The following is a 20,376-nucleotide window of genomic DNA, read 5'->3' as shown; positions in this document are numbered from 1 at the left end:
TTTTTAAAAATTGTATTCGACTTGCATTTCTGAGTAAATTTTATGGAACGAATAAAAAATGTCATCATATTTGGCTTATAAAAGTTGCCAGATGTGGTCGGATGCGGGGTTTTAAACGCCGATTGCGATTATTTAAGAGACAGGACTCTTAAATAAACTCAATCAGTCTTTATTACTTATTGTGATATTATAAGCAAAAGGAAATTTTCTGATAGCACGATCAGTTCAGGGGCTGGCGGGCATTTTTTCTATATCATATAACAACTAAATATATATTTACCGTAAAAATATAAATTGTAAATCGTAAAAGATATCAAACTATCGAAATTTTCTACTTTTTTGTATTTTGAACAAACCTTTACAATCTTTACATTTAACATATAGTCTCGTTCATGGTACTGTCGTGGTCGTAAGGTACAGGTAACTAGCGACCCTAGGTGTTAGTGAAGCCTTTTCGAATTTGTTTACAAACTTTAAAACTAAATGTTAATTACAAGTATGCTTAATTGCGTACTAAAAATATAAAATATATTTTACAAAAGTATGTACTCTTATAAAATACAGCTGTATCGCCTAAATAGTAAGTAATCTCTTCCCGAAAGTATTTGAGTAGAAGATGAATTAAATAAAACGGTGTAGACATTTTAAGGAATTGTATTATTACCAAGCTGAAGAAGTGACATCAGAAAACAATGCTTCCTTGTATTTATTACCTAAAGGATAAGGCAAGTCATTTACATAAATGCGGAAGAAAAGTAGAACAAGAATACATCCTTGACTATCCGGGCCCCGAGGGTTCTGCTTCCATTTACATCAACCCTCTGAATCCGATTACAGATACGAAATCAGAAGGTTGAGCGCAGCATCTCTAATCCCGTAGTGATGTAGTTTTATGGCCACCGTTTCGTTTTGCACACAAAAGGGCCTGAGATAAATCACCCAATATCCCTTAGGCAACCTGTGACTCCTCCTAGGCTCAAAAATATCTTCAACGGCCTCAACTGACCTCCACAAAGCCCTACAGATGGGATGTTTTTTTTTTCAAAGTATAGAATGGAAAGTAGGTTTTCATTTTGACTACATCAATATTAAAATAACTAGAATCTTGAATTACCCTTTTTATTAGCGTAAGTATAGTAAAAGTAAGAGAACAAAATTAATAAAAAAAATATACTATCGTAGTACTTTTTTAACTGAATCCTTTTTTATGCGATTTATATATTGTACTCAATTTTAAAAGACTTAACTGAATACCTACCGATTATAAATTAAAAATAGCTACTGTATCTATATATCATGAACGTGTGGAATAACGTCTGTAATGCTTGCAGCATTTCCACGTTAAATCGCAATTACGATTCTCTTGTCGAAAAATGAACGGGAAAATCTGATTAAGGCAGCAGATTGAAAATATTATCATCGGCTCGATTTCTTGAACAATATTTAAATAAAACTTTTTTTAATTATTACCAGACATCAATATTTCATTGTTTTAAGTATAATTATTTAGATGCAAATGTAACCTTTGACAATAACATGTCTGACGCTAACAACGTTATACTTCCTTAATAGTTATTGAGTTACGCTCAATTTATTTATTTATTTTTACAATTAAAGGATACGCTTTAGAATATCACGTGGTATAGATTCAGATCAGTTATAATGATCGTAACGAGTTACACAGCGCCCGATAACCAATAGTGCTTCGATATAGATGACATTAGTTTGTACGACTTATACAAGCTTTTACTGGCTTTTTATCAACGATCAGTAAACACTGCGTGATAAACAGCTATTCCGTAGTGCTGTAGCTATATCAACCCGAGATTATTATTATAGTGATCGCGTAAACTGATATCGTATCGATGAATAAATTATAATAAAACGTTCGAAAATGGACTGTCTGGCTGGAATTAGGTGTATGAACACATTACAATAGATACTTCAATATTGTATTTTTATAATGTTTACGGGTAGTGGCCTGGATCCAAAATAGTATATCGTTTATATTTTAAACGGTTCCATGAGGCATTTTTTTGTCGTGGTTGCCGCGTTGTCTAAGTTATCCCATGTCTGTATCTACGACGTTGCGTAAGTATTCGGATTACTCTCGTAGGAAATATGTATCAATAGTGACGTTTGCACCGTGACATTTCCCGATGGATGCTGTCGTAGTGACGTGCAATCTAAGCCGAGTTTTAAGTAATACTGGAGGAGTGATTACGCAATTTAGTTATCGTATATGAGTGGCACGTTACATACCGAGTCTGACGTGCAGGCATTTATAATCGATTTTCTATGAATTTTGCCACTTATTCGTATTCTTCTGTTATTTAAATACTACCTTGTTTCGCATAATGAGTTAATTTTGTTTACGACTTATTTTTTCTCGACTAAATATTGGATACGAAACACATTTTATCGTCGAAAATCGTACGTTATTTCAGATTGTCATTTAAGGCAATATTCCGTACTATCGATTGTAAGCACTAACTCTGATAAATTTATGTATCGTTATCATATTGTTATATCGTTGAATCGCTTATTGTGTTCATCAGTTCTCGTGTTAATGATTCGAATTAATTGACTCATACGAATATAAATATAGGGGCAATTAGCAACACCTCACATTTACAACATAACAACTATATGTTCCTGTTTACATTAGAATATCACTCTCATTCGCGAATAATCTTCCGTTAGACCCCAGTGAAAGTATAACATGCATGTTTTTATATTGTTGCAGTTCAAGAAGTGCCAGTGCTGGTAACACGAGTTGACGTCAATGAAATGAGAATAATGAAGAAGCCGAGTGTATGTACCGGCCGGTTTCTGACGATGCACAAGCGACGCAAAAAGCGCCTTGTGACCAGATCGCTGCGCCTCGAAGCCGCCCTTCTCGACGACCTGCAGTATGGACAAGTGCAGGCAAGTGGACTACTGACTGACCCATAATGCCGCTCGTTTATAATTGTTAACGTAAGTCGTAAAACCTCATTTAAAATACGCGAAGTGATAGCGACGAAGCGTAGCGTTGCGTTGCCTTAAACGAATAGCTTGCGAGATTACAATTTATGTTTCACTGTTAACTTATCTTGCGTCTACAGTTTGGGCATTATGTTTCGAGGAGGAAAACAACATTAATCGTCATGGTCACAACACTGTCCTTCGTGACATAGCGTCGCTTCGACACTCGTTACAAATTTAAATGGAATTTGTTTGTATTCATGACGCATCCGCACGCACTGTCGTCTGTATGTATGTGCATGGGATGTTGACGATCTCGCGTTCCGAGTAGTCCGTGCAAGGACGCCGCCTCGCTCGGGAAAGAATTTAATGCCTCCACTGGCCCCTCTTTGATGTAGCTAAACTTATCTTAATTTTCGTATACGTAATAAATGACGAATTAAAAAAAATACGTCATGTCGTGTCATAATCGACGTTGATATCGTTAGATTACGGTCATTTTAATAAGTTTATAGAATGTCAATTTTTATTTATAGTGTTTCGACGTATTTTCGGTATATATACGAAATTAAAGTAACAAATGAACGAATTATTTGTTTATCCATCCAAAAAAATATTCAACAAAAACGTTTTATCTAAATCAAGCGTAACCCAACTTATTTTCATAAGAATATGGTGACTTGGAACACTATTAATATAACCAAAGCTAGTGTTTACGGCCGGCCGGTACGTAGTTATGAGGAAGTGACGGTTTATTTTATGTTTTTATTTTTGCGACAGATTTTACACGGCTGTTGGAAATAGCTTGCTAATATTTTATACTCTACGGAGCATAATTCTTGGTTACTTTGTTTACCGGTTTGTAATGTTGATTGCCATGTATTTTTGTGTAGGTTAATTGCGAATGATATAATAGCATTGCGACTTTTTTAGAAGTGATCATGATATGATACTGTTGTGCTTATACTTGTTATTAATTAAATTATGTATTAACGATGTCCTGCTTGTTTACAGTGTATCCTCAAACAGTCAGTGACGTGGAAGTTCAATGCCTTTACGTTAGAAAACGTCTCCGGTGGTAATGTTCCTTTTTCATATTTATGTGGTTCAAATTTTTTTCAAAATTCGTGACCTGAATTACATCACTAAATTTATTTACATAATAATTATTAAAACCTTAAAGGTTTACAAATATGAATTAGAAGTAGTATGTATGAATCTTGAAATGCGTGTCGAATGGTTTCGACATTACTAGCAGCGTATTACCGTTGAATAACAAAACACTTAATATTAAATTTATTAATAATTTTCGCTTTTGTAATAATTTAGTTTGATGATATCTGTCCCGTTGGACTAAAGCATCGAGGAAAAAGTACAAACACAAATATGTCGGAAATATAAAAATGTTTTTTAAATTTTTCTTTGTAATTTAATATTATTGTATCGATACTGTATTATATTATGATTGATAACGAACGCTAACAACTGGTTTCGAAGCAGTACTTTGTGCTTTATACTCTTGTTTCCAATGGTTCGAGCTTCGGTGTAATATCGATATGAATTGTATTTTACTCCTCGCTGGAAATGATAGCGATCGCAATGTATTTACAAACGTAGTTTAATAAACAATGTGCCTAGAAAATTATTCAAACTAAACAATGTAAAAACGTATACGATGTCTTATAATGATGTAAGCATTGACTTGTATGAAATTTTATTTATTCATCCGTCCAAGTATTGAGTAACAAAACTTTAAACCTCAAGTATTGTATGTAAAATATGTTATCTATACATATAAAAAAAATTTAGGGTCTGTTTTTAATATTGAAATAGCCCCTTTTTATTCAATGCATATGTATGTATAAACGGTACATACTTATACCAAAATAACATTTTTTGCAATTTTATCTGTCTGTTTGTTACGGCTAATCTCTGGAACGGCTTTGACTAGACTTTCACTGGCAGATAACGGATATAATAAAGAGTAACTTAGGCTACAATTTTTTCTTTTTTTTAAAATTAAACGAGTACAATTTCGCGCGTACAGCTAGTATAATATATAAATTGAAATAAAAAGAAAGAAAAGCCTGATGGTCATTTTAACTTACTACCATGTTTTTGAACGAAAGTGATCTTTAGAAGATTTATATGTTTTGAAATTCAAACGTGTTCAGAAACGCTCCTAAAAGTAAGAATATTTAAAAACATTATCTATATTAAATAAATCTTAATTTATTTCAAGAAATAAATATTTTTATTATAATATTTATGAATTTACCGTTCCATAATAAAATGTTTACAGGATTCCGTGAATAAGTGCTTGTAGTTCAGTTAGTGTAAGTAAAGCTCGCGGAGCACGTGATGCGAAATAAATTTATTTTAACTACCGTAAAAGCCATCGAGTGAGCCGCGCCGTCCTCGCAATAGATCTACTTCAATATCATTTATGTGCACAGTTTTATTAACATACTTCTATACATAAATATATATAGGAAAATGATTCTTCTTTGAATTTAGAAGAACAGCCATTTTTTTTTTGGTTACATAAGACCTCAACAGATGTATAGAATTATATTATTAGTTATATAATAATAATTACAACGTATAAAACAAAGTCGCTTACCGCTGTCTGGACTGACGGATTTGGATGCGGTTTTTTTTTAATAGATAGATAGTTATTCAAGAGGAAAGTTTTTTTTCTTTACAATATATATATTGTAAAGAAACACTGATCATTTTAGAAGATTTAATGAGATGTCGTAAATAAACAAATTCTGTAGTATATTTAGTATTAGTATTGCACCCGTGCGTAGCCGGGGCGAGTCGCTAGTATAACATACATATATGCCTAGCAAAGTTTGTAATGTGACGAGATACAGGTTTTAAATAATCTTGTTGATAACATTTTTACATAATTAATCACACACGTCGAAAAGTGATTTCTGATGCACAAAATGTTTTTTATTAAATAATTATAAAACATTGCTCTGATTTCAGTTGTGATTAAAGTAATTGCAGCTTTGTGTTCGTAATTAGGCATACCTCACCACGTGATCAATGATAACATCAGAAGAGACGTAACATTAGATCACGTGATAGTCTTTCTAGAAGAAGTATACGTAAAGATAGATATAGGAAAATAATTTACGTGTGTCATTTTATTTACAGCCTATCCACTTCACGATTCGACCTTCCCTCGTAAGAGAAAATCTTAACTTTTAGTATATCCTAGTTTGCCTTATGCATGCTCCATTCACCTTCTTCGGAGAATAACTAAAGATAAGGAAACTTAAAACAACCCCAGTGAACAGTAAAGAAATACTTTTTAAAAACCGAGTTATATTTTATCAAGTGGTAGTGCCACACTGCATACCTCTCGGTTGCAGTCGAATGGGCCGGCACGCCCGGGGAAGTACCACTCTCTCACTTAAAATCGGCGTGAAGTGGTAGCTACGCTACCGCGTTTCGTCCGGTAAGTGAGAATACCGGACGTGGAGGATCATACACCTTCCCTGTTGGATCTTCTGCTGACTTCGCATCCGGACGGCTATAAGATTGTCGTCGATCCCCCTCTGGGCTCGTCGGACCACTGTCTCGTCCGGAGTACAGTGCCAGTTACACGATACTCACGACCTCGTTTCGCGGGCTGTCGTCGCGTGTGGCACTACAAGTCAGCAGATTGGGATGGGATTCGGTCCTTCTTTTCATCTTACCCAATATGGAATGAAAAGTTCCATACCCTGAAGCACCACATCGGCGACAGAGTCAGCAACAACGCTCGGATCATCCATCGAGATGTCGCCGATGTGGTGCTTCAGGGTATGGAACTTTTCATTCCATATTCTGCGGTGCCCATTGGTGGCAAGTCCCAGCCCTAGTTTGGTCGCCTCTGTAAGACGGCTTCACGCCGAAAATGGGAACGCTACCAAGACTGGGCTAACGCATCGGCGTCTCGTGATACAAACACCAGCACATTCAGAAAGGAATATAACTCTGCCTCCAGGTCCTTCAAAAACGTGATAGCTGAGGCGAAGTCGAAGTACATTGGTAGAATTGGCGAGAGACTGTTGCGCTTCCCATCAGGAACACGTGCGTTCTGGTCTCTCGCTAAGGCTGTCCTAGGGAATTTCTGTCAGCCTTCTTTTCCATCTTTGCACAGGGACGGTGAGTCATTGGCCCATACCGCGAAGGAGAAGGCCGATCTTTTAGGGTCTCTCTTCGCGTCGAACTCGACTCTGGATGACCAAGGAAAGTAACCACCATCAATCCCGCGATGTGATACGACGATGCCGGAGGTTAAATTTCGGCAAAGTGCAGTTCGGAAAGCACTTCTTTCCTTGGACATTCACAAGTCGAGTGGACCCGATGGCATCCCTCCAATCGTGCTACGGACATGTGCTCCCGAGTTGGCACCGGTCTTAACGCGTCTTTTCCGGCAATCCTACGCATTAGGCGTCGTCCCGAACTCCTGGAAGACTGCTTTGGTGCATCCGATCCCTAAAAAAGGCAACCGCTCAAATCCGTCCAATTATAGGCCTATAGCCATCACCTCCTTGCTCTCCAAGATAATGGAGTCCCTTATTAACTGCCAGCTCCTGCGGTACCTAGAGGAGAATCAGCTGATTAGTGACCGCCAGTACGGTTTCCGTCAGGGTCGCTCAGCCGGTGATCTTCTAGTTTACCTTACTCACAGGTGGGCTGAAGCAGTTGAGAGCAAGGGGGAGGCATTAGCAGCCAGCTTGGACATAGACGAAGGCCTTCGATCGTGTATGGCACAAAGCGCTTCTTTCGAAGCTTCCTTCCTATGGGCTTCCCGGGAAATTATGCAATTGGATTACCAGCTTTTTGGCAGATCGGAGCATCAAGGTCGTTGTCGACGGTGCATGCTCTGACTTAAAATTCGTCAATGCTGGTGTTCCACAAGGCTGCGTCCTATCACCCACTCTGTTTCTTCTGCATATCAATGATTTGTTGCAAATCGGGAACATTCATTGCTATGCAGACGACAGTACCGTTGACACCTTATACACCGGCCGCGCTAATATTTCTTGGGAAAACGTCGAAGAAAACCGGAACAAACTTGTGTCTGAAATCGAGTCTTCGTTAAACGAGGTCTCGAACTGGGGCCGGCTAAATTTAGTCAATTTCAACGTTAACCGCTAAAAAAACACCATTTGTCGTATCTCCACGATTTGAGAACATCCCGATAGCCGCTACAGGTAGTATCGGAATACTTGGCGTTGATATTTCGAGCCTCGTTCAGTTCCGCGGTCAATTGGAAGGCAAAGCCAAATTGGCTTCAAAGAAGCTCGGTGTGCTCAGCAAGGCGAGACAGTATTTCACGTCAGCCCATCGCCTAAAACTTTACAAGGCCCAAATTCGGCCTCACATGGAGTACTGCTCTCACCTCTGGGCGGGTGCTCCCCAGTACCAGCTCCTTCCATTTGACCGCATCCAACGTAGAGCGGCTCGAGTTATCGACGATCAAGCCTTTTCTCTCGATCTCCTTGATCCTTTGGCTTTGCGTAGAGATGTTGGATCACTCTGCATCTTCTACCGAATTTTTCACGGGGAATGTTCCGAGGAATTGTTCGGATTAATCCCGGCTGCTGAATTTCACCTTCGGACATCTCGTCAAAATTCTAAGTTTCACCCGCACCATCTTGATGTCCGAAAAACAGCGCGATTTCTTAGACATTTTCTGCCTCGCACAACCACTCTGTGGAACCAGCTTTCGCCGGCGGTTTTTCCAAACCGATACGACATGGGAACCTTCAAGAAAAGAGCCTACTCCTTTCTCAAAGGCCGGCAACGCACCTGCAAGCCCCCTGGTGTTGCAGATGTCCATGGGCGGTGGTAGTCACTTTCCATCAGGTGAGCCTCCTGCTCGTTTGCCTCCTATTCCATAAAAAAAAAAACACGTGGACGATATCTCAGACACGATATATAGTTTTATATACTTTAAATGTATAGGAACTTTAACACACTTAAAAAAAAACTTAACCATTTATAAATATTATTAACTATAATATACCATCACCTTACAATCCAAGGACATGGAGCAAGTTTAACGCGAGCGATACCATGTAGATTGGCTAGTCCATTTATATTAACAAAAAAAATGTTTTAGTATACCCTTTTATAGTGATAAAATATGCATTATTTCATTCAATTATCTATTTAATTACAATACCTACTCGTAAATTGATCAAATTAATCAATATGATCAGTCGCCATCCTAATTAAGACCACTTACTGATAAATAATCGAATCTAATTGATAAGACATTGGATAATACGAGACTTATATAGAAGCTATTGTTGACTTAAGTTACGTTTATTCACTGTTGATCGTTTATGAGTACTAATATAAATAAATATCAAACAAGGTCGTCTGTGACATAAAGATATATTTTGAAAATGTATCTTTGTAGAAATTAGGCTCATAACCCACTTATTTATGTAATAACATGTATGTTTTATGCATATGTTACAGTCAAAACTTATTTCGGGACGAAACTACTGTTTATTATTTTTAATAATAACTATATGATATATAGTAACTATTGATTGATATATTATATACTATTGATTATTTTTATTTACAAATGGCAATTAAGTGAAGCGAACTGTATATGGAAACCTCTGACACCAAGTGCGCCTGAAGACTTTAAAAAAACCAGCTCAATGTAGGTATTCGTCGTTTGGGAGGCATCACAAAATCGCTTGCGCACGCACATGACATCCAGACGATCGAATCGAACTATTCAGAAATAAAATACCCGGTAAATACTAACTTTGACCAAGGCAGAGTTTTGACTGTAGCGCGTATTGTACTGAAACCATAGAATCTATTTTAATGAAATTCGACATGATAGCGATAATCTGGCGTCAACGTACATTCATTATAACTTTGATTTATGACATATGAAAGCAATACAAACAGTTTCATATTTACAATATTAGGTAAAGCTCAATAAATTCACACAGGATGATATAACAATTTTATTTCTTGTCATTTAATTATTCTTGATAGTTGTTAGTTTTTACCCTCCGTCCGAACATAATTAAATATTTCAAAACCGAGTGTCCCACAACACAATTTTTTTCTTTTTAAAACACAGTTTCTCTTGCTCTATCATATTATGAGTCTCTACTGTATTATTAGTCAATTTTCAAAATGTTTTTAGAATGTAATAACCTTTTTTCTCTCACATCTTTGTGGAATTTTGCAATCTATTTTAAACAACTACACCTAATTCATAATTATTTATTGTAATGCTCATTACAAATTAATTAATTTGTAATCACACCCTCAAATAGTTATATGCTATTCAAAGCTTCAAAACATGAAAATTGAATGAAATTCATAACGAAAAAGAATCGCAAAACAGACAATTTTATAAAAACTTATTTAAAACTGAAATCCGAGTAAAACTCGATGACTGCTACAAGTTTTATAGCACACGATTATGTGACGCAATACTCGTATCCGATTTTAATGAAGCTTATTATTTGCCGCTAATGTAACAAGATCCTTGTAATTAATTTTCATAATTTATACTGCTCGTTAGTAGTTAAAGCAACGTGAAATTGAAAATAAATAAGGCGCTATTTTAATGAACACAGGATATATTAAAAAATATATTATTTCCATACTACCATCTTAGACAATATTAGGCAATAATCATTAATCAACGTGTCAATTACACAATACAGTTAAATTAAAAAAAATACAGCTTTACATCGGAAAAAGGTTTCTACGACGAAACATGTGTCATACCACTTATTATATGAATACGAACTTATTTTTACCTTCTTTTATTTTATGAAACAGCTTTATAATTGTATAAATTTTGTGTAAATCAGAAATTTGACTACTTTTTCGACTAATTTATCAACTCGTATTATACGTAAATTTATTTATAGTTGTCAACAAATCATCATACTATCTTAGTTCCCGAGGTCGATGTAAGGAATGTTTAATATTTCTTACAGCACAGTTACCTATTGGCGGCAATGACCACTTACCATTAGCTGGCCCATTTGTTCGTCCGTCTTATACCATAAAACAATGTACTTATATTTACAATATTGTGGAGGTGCATAACCTACTATATTAAATTTCCAATAATTCCGGTGGAAATGCACCCAATCATACCGAATTAATTCTGAAAGTCATCTCGCTGTGAAAAAGCTTATTTAAAGCACTACTAAACATGTATATGAAAGTTAATTAACAAAACACTGAACAACTTCAATCACGAGTTCACTTTACTGGAAATTTCCTTCACTTGTTTATTGATAATATATATTTTTTGCTAGTAAGTTTAATTTCGATATTATAAAACGATCTTATTAATTAAGTAAAGTTGAACTAAGTAGATAAGATCTCTGTTTAAAGTTTTATTCTTAAAATGACGAAACAAAAAAATAACAATGATATAAAGGTAAGTCATAAGAATTGATATTCGCATTGCTTTTAATTATTATGCTCTGTGTGATATGAAATGTAAAATATGCCAATTTCAGTGGAAATATGGTCAAATGAGCTCGCCCCGTTGTGCTCAACAATTTGCATGTATCAAAAAGGAGACATTGTTTAATTAGCGTGTCGTAATAATGACCGATAAATAACTCAGCTAACAATGTTGAGTCTAAATTTCAATGTAATTAGTTTGATTTCCCAACGAAGTACCCTTAACTTTAATTCTTAAATATATTTTCTTAAAGACGATAATAATTCGTTAATGTTAGTAAGAAAATCTACTTATTTCGAATAAAATTCTCAGAATTATCCATTGGAGGAGCGTGAAGTAAACACTTAATTTCTCCTTACGTGGAAAAGAGGCTTTTGCCCAGCTTTAGTGTATATAGACTGTGACTTTCTTCTTTATAAAGTCGGTAAGTACATACGCGACAAATTTCAGTATTCGAGCACTTGCGCGGCGTCTACATAACAAGGTATTATTGTTTGCTTGCACCACTTAATTTATCATTTCGGTGTTAATTTGCAAAAATAATATGACTTAATAATATTTGTTTTTCTTTTTAACGAGAATTTTACTTGTGTTAATTAATGAAAGGGTTTCAGTATTTTCTATGAAAATTGGAATGAGAATGATTTATGATAATGAATAAAAGTAATTATAAAAATTTCAACTGATAATTATATCTGAAGCACGCATTTGTATTACCAATGCTGCTGCATCTTCAGTTTATAAATTTAAATTTATCTTACTTAATCATATATATAAAAAAAACGTAAACGAAACCGCCTTTCGGCCGGCCACAGCAGTGTAAATCCTGAAAAGAATGACAGAAAAAGAAAAGTAGGAATTTTTTTTAATGTAAGAACCCGGAATTTGGTAGTCGACAGGGCTTAAAATCCCTTACCTCGTTTAGCACGTGAAGCTTAAACATGGCATTACGCCTGAACCCTTTCCGGTTGCATCGGATTTACCGTCCTATCGGATTTTGTGATGGAATAGATGACTACTGAACCTTGCGAATGCCTGCTATGGCTGAAATAGGTCAAGGGGACATAATCAGCACCCATATCTTCTTATTTATGTGTACTTTGTTTTAATTATTTAAAAACATTGATCGATTGACAATGTAACGACAAAGCTTGTTGTATTCACTCAATATTTTTTAAACCTATATGACATTGTAATATGAAAGAATGAAGTTAGAATATAGGTTTTATATGAGATATAGAAATAATTTTTCAGACTTCTCGAATACTATTGTGTCAACCAGACAAGTCTCATACCTTCTATCTAGAAGATTATACACACACTTGTACATTTCGCTGGATACAGTGTGGTGGCTCAATTTTACCCAAGACGTGCGGGTTTCCTTTGACATAGAAAGCTTGTAGAAAGCTTGAAAGCTGATACGCGCCTTGAGGAGTTCTAGACTATTTGGGATGTGGTATTCTTAACTATCCGGATCGGATATGTGATAGTTTTGCCATTTCACACATCCTTAATACATTCGTGTCAATCTTGACCCAAATTCTTTTTTAATGATTCATTTTATTTTCCAAAGAAGACCACAAGTGATAGATTTAATTTAAGTAAATTTTTGTTTTATTTTTTTTCTATTAACATTATTATGCTTTTCCCAATTTTCATGATTTGTAATTGTTATAAAGTGAAGTAGTAAAAAAGTTTGGTAGTCGGTATATACGACTATAAACTACAAAATTATATATTGCTGTTTTGTTGACAACTGTTGTTAAATTTATGTATACTACGTGTTGGTAACGCAAAGGTTGCCAGTTGTTTGTTATACACAGACTTTCCTTTGCAAATATAAAGCTGTATCATTACATAACAAGAGATAAAAATTAAGTTTGCGTTAATATAATAAGGGTAACAATATCAATATTTCGTCATTTGTTTTTCTTTTTTAAAAAAATAAAAAAATAATAACAAAATATCACGTCATAGAAATCCTTTTCGATTTAAAGCTGATTATTTTTAAATTAAACTTTCCCTCTGGATGTAACTTTGATACAACTGTATCTCAGACCTGTAATATAAATATTCGTCATGAGTCTCTATCAGTTCCATTTTCTCAGAATCCATAATGTACATCTCGTCTTACTGATTTCGATGTAATTTAGATATTTATGTAGTTCCTTTCATGTTTAGTTTTAATGATGTTTATTTGAAATATATGGACTACCTCCCAGATGGTACTGTAAATAGGAGTCCGATTTAAAAACATTATATTATCCACAAAAAAATCTAAAATTTCAATTATTAGCAAAGATATTAAATCGATGATTTAGGTAGCGAATTCCTGCAAATAATTTAAAGCACACGGTAAAACGCCAATACCATTTTTTAGGTAACTGTTTCCAGTTCTTTTACGCTGTTATAAAGAATTTATCTCGGTTGCTAAGTAAAGTGGTCAATATGTGACGCAATACAGCTTTAAATAATTAGCTAAGCGTCTTCCAGTCCTAAGATACGTTCCGTTAAGAATAGTTCATTAACAAGCTTCCACTGAATAAAAGTATTGCTGAAACATCGTTCGTATATGTTCACGTTAAAAAATTTCGTATCGCGTATGCTTTATATTTTTTAATTAAAATATCAAGCACATATTGTGTTTCAAGATAAATGTATTTAACAAAGTGAAGTCGTTATTTAAAATCGGATTTTTTGGGATCTTTTACATTTAATACTATAAAAAATTTAAGTATTTTCAGCGTCGATTTAAATGTAATATTCATAAGACTGAATAAAGTAAAAGAGATTAAAAAACAAAATACTTTACACGACTATCATTACGAGCGTACGACACTTCGTTACTTGACACATTTAACGAGCCCTTAGTACGTATATTTTTTCACACCGACTACACCTGAACTATATGCCACCATTGTTTGAACTAACTTCATAGCGTCAATAGCGCAGTGGTTTACGGGCCGCCTAGCGATGTCAAAACTTAAAAAGTCGCAGAATCGATCCTGACCCCTTGGGCTGTTGTCGTACCCACTCCTGACAAGTAATAACATTAAAAGGAGGGGTAAATAAGAATATTAGTAATTTATTAATTAATTTGGGGCATTGCTAATATTCTTGTTTAAAAAAATGTCTCAACTTGTCTGTCGTGTATTCTCGGTTACCCGCGCGGAAATTATAAAGTTACAGCACGCAAACCTTCAACCCTATTTAATCTTTTAGAGTGGTAAAATAAAAAAAAACAATAGCCTATGTCCTTCCTAGCTCATTACATACCAAATTTCATTTAAATCAGTAAATCAGTTCAACAGCGTGAAAAAGTAACAGACAGAATTACTTTCGCATTTATAACATTAAAAGTCATTATTGCACGATTAAATATACATTTGTAGTAAAATCCCGAGATTTGTAGCGCTTCTTCCCCTGATTGCAAGTGTCAAGCTACTTACTATTCGAGATCTATCAGTATAGCGAATAATGTATATATTAATCCACATTAAATCGATTGTGCTACTATTTAATATACTGGATTTTTTTCTTTACTTTTATGTTGGACTTGGAATAAATGTTATCATGTTATTATTATATGAATGAGAGCTGTCTTGTCTGATACCATTATATCATGTGAATTAATAGTGGTACAAAGTACGATGTAGACTACTACTTATCTTTCTTGTTGACCGTGTACCGTACACAGAAACGCGATGAGATATAAGGTAGGCTTTTGCGCTTGACCAAACTAAAAGGAACGTGGACCTAAGACTCATGACCTATTGATAAACTAGACAAGCGAAAAAGGCAGTTACATAACTTAGTCGGTTATCAGATAATATTGAATTAATAAAAAGTGCTTGATGACAGCGCTTAGAACAGGACCGTGAAAATTAAAGCGCCAGGAAAGACGAATGCTCGACGTTAGAATAACGTGAGCTGTATATGATGATATGGAATTTCGTATGAGCGTAGAAGAATGGAGAAGAAGAGAATGAACTAAGAAGATTTGATCGTGTGATGGGGATATGAAAGATATGCATGGGACAGATAACATGGCAGAATGGAAGTAAAAGATTATATCGACACCAAATGGTTTCAGTTAATGGACGCACAAAATTATATTTGAATTACAAAAAGGTCAAATACTAAAACTATTTTATTTATTAGGAAGACAAGTAAGCGAATTGACTTCCTAATCATATCATAACATATAAACATAAGTATAATCTAAATAATCTTTGCCCAAAGATGCTGGTACTATGAGAAATATAAATCACCCCTTTCACCGTAAATATACGTATATACGCCACACATCATGAGTTCCATTCTAATTACACTGACTAATTTACCTTTCAAACTAAATCTAAGCTAAACATAGTATTGAAGTTTCGCGATAGAGTAAATGCTTACAGAGAAATGACAATTATACTATTTATAACTAGAGTGAAAATTACTTAATACTCTATACAAGATTTTGTAGATGATAAAAAAGCGTGAAATTAATACCTGTTGACTTCCACGCAGGATATATAATCTACTTTCCGAACCGGTGGTAGCTTCACTTAACTGTTAATTGACGATTCAAAAGTGCTTGTAAAAGCCCACTTGAATAAAGTTTATTTTTGATTTGATTTGATTTAAAATTGTGAATATTATTGTAATTAATCTTTGAAACAAAATTTTGTTCAATTGCTTTATATTATTGTAATAGTTAATTATTCGAAAACGTAGTGCAAAGCAAACGTGAAGAGCAAATATTGCAAGACTTAAGCTGTTAAGAAATAATAGACAAGGTGAAATGAGTACCAATTATTTCATCATAACGGTATCGTCTACTGTTCTAACAATAACATATGTTCATCCTATTCAATACATGAGCACATTCCGCTTCGTTTGAGTTGTATGTATTGTGTTATAAATTAATTTTAACTTAACAAACTTAATTTAGGTCATATCACTCTTAATAGGATAAACTAAATAATATGTAAAGATACTTTAGATCCTTTGTGACGTATTTACGGTGTAAGTGGTGTGGTAGCCCATCAGGTAGCCCATTTAAAAAAAGGTATTAACTCCTATGAGCAATCTATAATTCACTTGCAAAATCATATTTACGTTATGAAGAAAAACTTCCCCTTAGGCCATCCCCTCTTATAATTAATTACCGAATTCATTTACGACTTTAAAACCACTACATACGATATATTTTTGAATGAAGATATACATATGTATGTATCTGTGTTTTTGTATTGTGTTAATTGTACTTTTTTAAAGCCGTGCGCATTCGATCGATGAGTTTAACTTGAAAGGAGTCACAAACAATTGCTTAGTACTTATATAAATACTCTCAATATATTTATACATTGAATGAAATAAAAAAGTCGTTCTTAGAAAAAAGGTAACATCAATAGGATTACTTTGCTTTTAATATATATTTCTGATATTATATATCATAGCCACGGTTTTATACTAAAAGCCGAGTTTAACTGAACATAATATATTGTTATAAGGATTTATAACGAAATATTAATTTAAATTATAATACAATCAAATGCACAAAAAAAGTATACAATTAAGACGACACAACATGTTATGGAAGAGTGGGTCCCTCTGACACGATTATGAATCATGCTCACTAGAGAGACCCAACCTTAAATATGCTATATGAACTGTGGTAACGAATAAATAAATACAAAAACTCAAAAAAGACGAAGTAATCATACGTTTAAATAGTTAAGACAAGTTACCTATCGAATCGGTCATTAAATGAAATGAATTAGTTATTCTATAAAAACCGAAATATTTGTGCCTTGTTCTCAAAGCCCTTCCTTTCTAATTTTAAACCCAACATCAAAAGCACGTTCAATTGAGCGTAAGTAATTGACGGAAACTCTAATAATACGTCATTACAGGATTGACTACTTTATTGGAAGTATTTAAAAGTCACAGCAAAATCGCTTGTATATATGTTCCACTGCTAGGTAAAGGCCTCGTTAAGGACCAATTGGAGGTTATCCCACCACCACTGTGCCAAAGCTAGTTGATAGTGTGTGGAGATATATTTGCGAGCGAATTTCATCCGACTCGTAGATTACGAGTCACGATGCAGTCTTTAAGCGCCAAATTGAGTTATAAGGAAATGACAATAGAATTTTTATTTAATTAATTGATAACCCACCATGACACCGCCCATTGACATTGGTCCTTCCAGAAACATTAACCATTCCTGACGTCGCCAATTCCCCACCAACCTCTAGAACTAAGATGCTACTTATTACTTACTCCGGCTACCTCATACCATAACACAATAATAAAACATATCGCTGTTTGGCAGCAGAATACCTGATGAGTGGACAGTATATACCTAGACGAAGTTGCACGATGCCCCACCAGCACCATGAAAACGCAAGCCTTTGGTTAAATTCACGTATCATGCCAATCTCAATCGTCATCGTAGTTTCAGAACAGAAGTTACTCCACGTTTCAAAAAGCGTATATGTTCTAATTGATTAGAATGAGAAATTCTTCTAATAAAATATAATAACCCTTGGAATGATAAAAGTTATTTCGTATTTCCGTAGAAATTAATTTAGTATAAGCTGTTTGGAACAACTACTTTATGTTAAAGCCACAAGTCAATCCAGTTCAATTTGTTCTCTCGGAGGCGACGTGGCTGTAGATTAGCCTTCGTTTTATTCGATGTTGTTGTTTATCTTAGACATCTTTTAGTCACATTGGCTTTCATTATGTATAACCTTCTTTAATATGGTGACGACCTCTTTTTTACAGCATTAAACAGAAATTAGTAGAAAAAAAATGAATCGCATGAATTAGATTAATGATTATTTATCCGAATTTCCCCTGAGGGTTGGATACCCAATTATAAAAATTTATTAGGAATATAAAGTTAATTGCATTTAATTGGTTAATTTTAAAATAAAAAAAATAGTGAAAAACTTTAATAATAATAATTATAAAGTGAATATTCATTTAATCAAATGTTTGTTTAAACAAAAAGTTGTTAACACCAGCAACTTTGGTGTTTTATCATAATTCTATACAACAGACAGTCTATTGGAAACCCCAAAAGACAAGAATTTTCTAGTTCATTTGTAGCTTAATTTCTCTTTCTTTTATTTAACCATTGTATTGTTAACAAGCACTGCAAACAGTGTTTAAAAAAGTACATATATCAAATAGAGTGCTTACTTCGACCAAGCGTTTTGAAGTATTTTTATTACAAACATTTATTAAGTAGACATTTCTAAACTATATATATATCCATTTCGAGTAGATAAATAACTATTTATAATAATACATAATGTGGGAACGTTGCTTTATTTCCTCCTTTTAAGACGGTTCAGGTTTGAAAGATGAGTGCGCTTATAGTTAGATGTATAAAGAATGGAGCATTTTAGATCGATTTGGCTTGAGCGTTGAGAAAGTTCTTGCAACACGAAATAGATTCGAATATTTTACCATATCGCATATATCTTACCATGCATGATATATGATTACATTTTGCTTCTATATAGTAAGTAAAGTAAAGTGACAGCCTGTAAATTCCTCACTGCTGAGATAAGGCCTCCTCTTCCATTAAGGAGAGGGTTTGGAACATATTCTCCACCACGCTGTTCCAATTCGGGTTAGTGGAATGCACATGTGGTAGAATTTCGATGAAATTAGACACATGCAGGTTTCCTCGCGATGTTTTCCTTCACCGCTAAGATGCATGAGATGAATTATAAACACAAATTAAGCACATATATGTATATATAGTGGTGCTTGCCTGGGCTTGAACCCGCAATCATCGGTTAAGATGCACGCGTTCTGGGCCATCTCAGTTCTTTTCTGCTTCTTTATATTTATTTAAATTAAACGCGATTTTCGATGCTGTTATTTATATTACTAAAAATATATTGACGGTGCATTAACGATTAACGATACGTAGCTGGTAGATTGAGATTGTTTTTTATACAAGATATTTAATTTAATAAATATTCAAGATGTATTTTCTTAATAGTTTTTGTTTTTTAAATTGTTATTATTATAATAATACTATAAAATATACATTACGCGTCGTGCCGCTTGCTATCGAGGAAAACAATTTAGTCTCACCCTTCAGGCTTTTAATAGTTGAATAAAAAGATACATTTTTTTGAGTTTTTTTATGGCATAAATGCTGCAAAAACAAAATGCTAAAATTACCTTTTACATTTTTTTGTTCACACCTTTGTTTTGTTTTCATAAATTAAATTAGTAATTCTAAATTAAAAATTGAAATGTTACGTTAAACGTTTTTGCCACTAAAAACATAAATGTGAAAATGACAGCCAAGTTCAATATTAAGAATACGCGTGGTTGACGACTTCGCTAAAAAATAAAACAAGGCGGTCTGTTTTTTTCCATTACCTCCACAGCATATATAAAATTTCTAGGTTACCTGGAAGTGACTTAGTTTTTGGATTTAAATATTATTCAATAATAAAAATGCCGATCTCTTGACTTTAATATCTCTTTAACCGTTTTTAAAAGTAAACAAATTGTCACGTCCCTATGTTAATAAATTTTGGCTTATTAAAGAGTCAAATTTGACTTCAAATTGTTCTTGATATATGAAATACCGCTGCTATATTGCCAGATATTATTTCTTGGCTTAAACTTGGCTTATCACGCTGCTGCGTGTCTAAATGTCAACATTATTTTAACGTGTAATTTAAAGCGATCGCAAAACACTGTGAGTGAGTGGCTTTTCGTTGTTTGTTGACTTTGTTTTATTTTTTAACGTTGCGAAAGTTCCTTTCAGCCATTTTTATTATTCTATATTATCACAACATGCGGAGCCACGTGTAATATATAAAATACATTACGGCGTGTGTCCAGTTTAGTGAAGCATTTATGACACTCGTCTTCAACGTGTTCTTAAGCTCTGGACT

The 20,376-nt window shown here is 34.1% G+C and overlaps 1 protein-coding gene across 2 annotated transcripts in view; it reads left to right on the top strand.

The window, feature by feature from the left end:
* LOC124543045 overlaps positions 1 to 20,376 on the top strand; it is a 172,739-nt gene that overhangs the window by 52,956 nt on the left and 99,407 nt on the right. For both annotated transcript variants that reach the window (XM_047121060.1, XM_047121061.1), the window contains exons 3-4: positions 2,747 to 2,928; positions 3,982 to 4,045. In XM_047121060.1, coding sequence (XP_046977016.1) covers positions 2,747 to 2,928; positions 3,982 to 4,045 — 246 coding nt within the window. The remainder of the gene's footprint in view (positions 1 to 2,746; positions 2,929 to 3,981; positions 4,046 to 20,376) is intronic.

The sequence above is a fragment of the Vanessa cardui genome, chromosome Z, assembly GCF_905220365.1.
Source record: "Vanessa cardui chromosome Z, ilVanCard2.1, whole genome shotgun sequence".
Taxonomy (NCBI): Eukaryota; Metazoa; Arthropoda; class Insecta; order Lepidoptera; family Nymphalidae; genus Vanessa; species Vanessa cardui.
The sequence above is the reverse complement of the archived record's forward strand: the minus strand, read 5'-3'. Positions and strand labels throughout refer to the sequence as shown.